This window comes from Myiozetetes cayanensis, unplaced genomic scaffold (assembly GCF_022539395.1).
Source record: "Myiozetetes cayanensis isolate MyiCay16 unplaced genomic scaffold, myiCay2020 scf54, whole genome shotgun sequence".
Taxonomy (NCBI): Eukaryota; Metazoa; Chordata; class Aves; order Passeriformes; family Tyrannidae; genus Myiozetetes; species Myiozetetes cayanensis.
Window position 1 is genome coordinate 413,894 of NW_026087787.1, and position 3,164 is coordinate 417,057.

A 3,164-nucleotide genomic window follows, 5' to 3' on the forward strand; every position below is an offset into this window, starting at 1 on the left:
CAAGTTCCTAGTGCCTGTCCCTGCCTGTGCTCAAAGGGCTCCCACCCCCCAGGACTGTGCTCAGAGAGCACTCAGGCCTTCCAGCCAGAAAGGGGCTCAGGAGGACAGTGTGGAAGTGGAAAGAGCAGCTCTGCAAAGACCAAGCTCTGCTGCTCCCTGGCAGTGCTGCTGTGCTGGGATTCTTGTGCCCTTGCCCTTTGCAAATCCCCCCTGTCCTGCAGTGATGCTGTGCTTTAGGAACAGCTAAGAAGAAGGGTCTTGGACAAAGAAGGCATTGCAGGGTCCTTTATTTTTTTAAATACTCAGAGATCACAATTCATCATTTATACATCTGTGAGTCAAATTCAACTAGGAGATTCTAAATTAGAACGATGATGCATAATAATATTTTTTTGCACAGAAAATTATTGCAGGAAGAATCTGATGACCTCAACACAAAAACTGAGCAGGAAGACTGGGTCATTAGGGAGTCCCATTCTGAATGCTACACACCAGAAAACAGGCACTTTATTCCTCCTGAAAAGCATCCAGTTATTGTTTTCCTTATGGCATCCCTGAGCTCCTGGTTCCTCAGGCTGTAGATGAGGGGGTTCAGGGCTGGAGGCACAACTGAGTACAGGACTGACACAGCCATATCCAGGGATGGGGAGGAGATGGAGGGGGGCTTCAGGTAGGCAAATGTGCCACTGCTGAGGAAGAGGGAGACCACGGCCAGGTGAGGGAGGCACATGGAAAAGGCTTTGTGCCATCTCTGAGCAGAGGGGATCCTCAGCACAGCCCTGAAGATCTGCACATAGGAGAAAACCATGAAAACAAAACAGCCAAATGCTAAACAGGCACTAACTCCAAGAAGTCCCAGTTCCCTGAGGTAGCCTGAGTATGAGCAGGAGAGCTTCAGGATCTGAGGGATCTCACAGAAGAATAGGCCCAAGGCATTGCCCTGGCACAGGGGCAGGGAAAATGTATTGGCTGTGTGCAGCAGAGCAGTGAGAAACCCGGTGGCCCAGGCAGCTGCTGCCATGTGGGCACAAGCTCTGCTGCCCAGGCGGGTCCCGTAGTGCAGGGGTTTGCAGATGGCAACGTAGCGGTCGTAGCACATGATGGTCAGGAGGAAATATTCTGTTGACAGGAAAAAGAGCTGTGCAGCACATCCTGTGTAGGAGATGGTTGTGGTGTCCCAGAGGGAGTTGTGCATGGCTTTGGGCACAGTGGTGCAGATGCAGCCCAGGTCTGTGAGGGAGAGGTGCAGCAGGAAGAAGTCCCTGGGGGTGTGCAGGTGCTGGTCGCAGGCTACGGCGCTGAGGATGAGGCCGTTGCCCAGGAGGGCAGCCAGGGAGATGCCCAGGAAGAGCCAGAAGTGCAGCAGCTGCAGCTCCCGCCTGTCTGAGAATGCCAGGAGCAGGAACTGGGCCATGGAGCTGCTGTTGGGCATTTGCTGCCTCTTGATGTGGGGCACTGTTCAAGGAGGAAATATCAGTGATATGTTAGCAAAGAACTTCCTGAGAAAAATCAAAGCCATTTCGCAATAGGCCCTCCCTGCTACACTTCCTCAACTGTTTTGTTGGGTTTTTTTTCTTCAAATTCCCTCATCTGTGCAGGAGTGTTCCTGGATGTCAGAACCCATCAGAATTTCTGATGCTCTCAGGGAGAACAGAGCAGGTCATGCCAGGCAGGAGGATTATCTGGGGCTTAGTGCAGAGTGAGAGGAGTTGGTCTGACCCTCTCTCTTGTTCCCAACTGCCCTGGGTTTGCTTCTCTCTGAGATGGAGATTGATCACACTCCCAGTTTGGTCTGAAAAGCCCCCAGACACTGCTGGGAGCAGAGGGATCCATCCCACACCCCTCAGTGTCTCAGCCTGTCTCAAGGGCTCAGCACCCCCCTTGTAGCCAAGGACACCAGTGGCTCATCTCACCAACCCAACAGCATCTCCTGGGCTGGCACAGCAGCTCTGCCCCTCTGCACTTGGTAAGCTGAGAAACAAGGAATGCACAGGGAGGGGCCAGCTGGGAGAGGTCAGGGCAGAGCCCACTGGGCACTCAGGGTAGCCTCCTCCTGAGCCAGCTGGGCCACCTCCCACACACCACCAGTGCCAGGAAGGTGTTCTCAGCCCTGTGCAGCTCCTCAGAGTTCCCTCTGGAACTCAAACCACCAGGCATGTGGCTTGAGACCTTGAGAGAAATCCCTCCTTGGACCTTCCCCTTGAAGGATCCCCTGGAAAATGTGCTGGGCTGCTCTGGTTGTGTGAGCAGCCCTGCCCCAGGAAACTCTCAGCTGATCAGGGAAGAAACCTGCCCTGCCCTGCCTGGCTTTGCTCTTTCCCCCCACAGCCCCTGCCCAGCCCTGAGGGAGCTCCCCAGCCCGGCTGAGGCTGCCCCTGGCAGGTGGCAGAGCTCCTGCCCCAGCACAGCCCCTGGGCTGCAGGACCCTGCTCTGCAGGACAGCTTGGGGCAGCCTGGGGGGCACAGCCCGGCTTCACAGCCCTGCAGGAGCCCTGGCAGAAGGGAACCCTGCTGGGATGGGCCTGGGATGCTGCAGCAGGGACTGGGATGTGCCAGCGCTCGCAGATCTTTGCCCAACCTGCAGACACGGTGCCCTTCCTGCTGACTGACCTGACACCTACACCCAGGGAGGAGTCCTCCTAAACTCTGAGGTGTTACTGAGGGGAACAGCAGGTCAGGAAACATCAATATCCAATCAGCCAAGGAACAAGCCCAGGGACTTTTTTCAAGAGAAAATCTGAATTACACAAACATGCTATCGTAATACTTTTCATGTTTTCCCACAGTGTTTGTGCCATTTTCCTGTGAGTTTGATCTGTCTCATCAAGGTCTCATTCAAAATGTCCAAGATACAATTAAAGTTTGCACGAGAGAAAAGTGACCATGATTGTTTTCGAATCTACAAACTTCATAATAGAATTACACAGAAAAAGAAATATTCTTTTTTAAAACCAAAAGAAATCACTGAGATACCCACCTTCATTTCAATTGAATGCTTGAGCTCAAAGCAACCATTCACATGCAGATTATCCACATAGCAGCAATGCCTGCTTGTCCCCAAATGTTGCCAAAGATGCAGCCTCCTCTTTTGAACTCTCAGGTGTCTCCCTGCTCCAAAGATCTGGGCTGGAGCCCAGGGCAGGCCGGCTTTGCTCCCAGGAACC

The 3,164-nt window shown here is 53.4% G+C and overlaps 1 protein-coding gene across 1 annotated transcript; it reads right to left on the minus strand.

Moving 5' to 3' along the window:
- Window positions 1-484: 484 nt before the first annotated feature.
- On the minus strand, window positions 485-1,447 carry LOC126650029 (olfactory receptor 14J1-like). Its single transcript, XM_050334475.1, has one exon. It carries the CDS (start codon window positions 1,430-1,432, stop codon window positions 485-487), a length of 948 nt encoding a protein of 315 aa, XP_050190432.1. The 5' UTR covers window positions 1,433-1,447.
- Window positions 1,448-3,164: the final 1,717 nt, after the last annotated feature.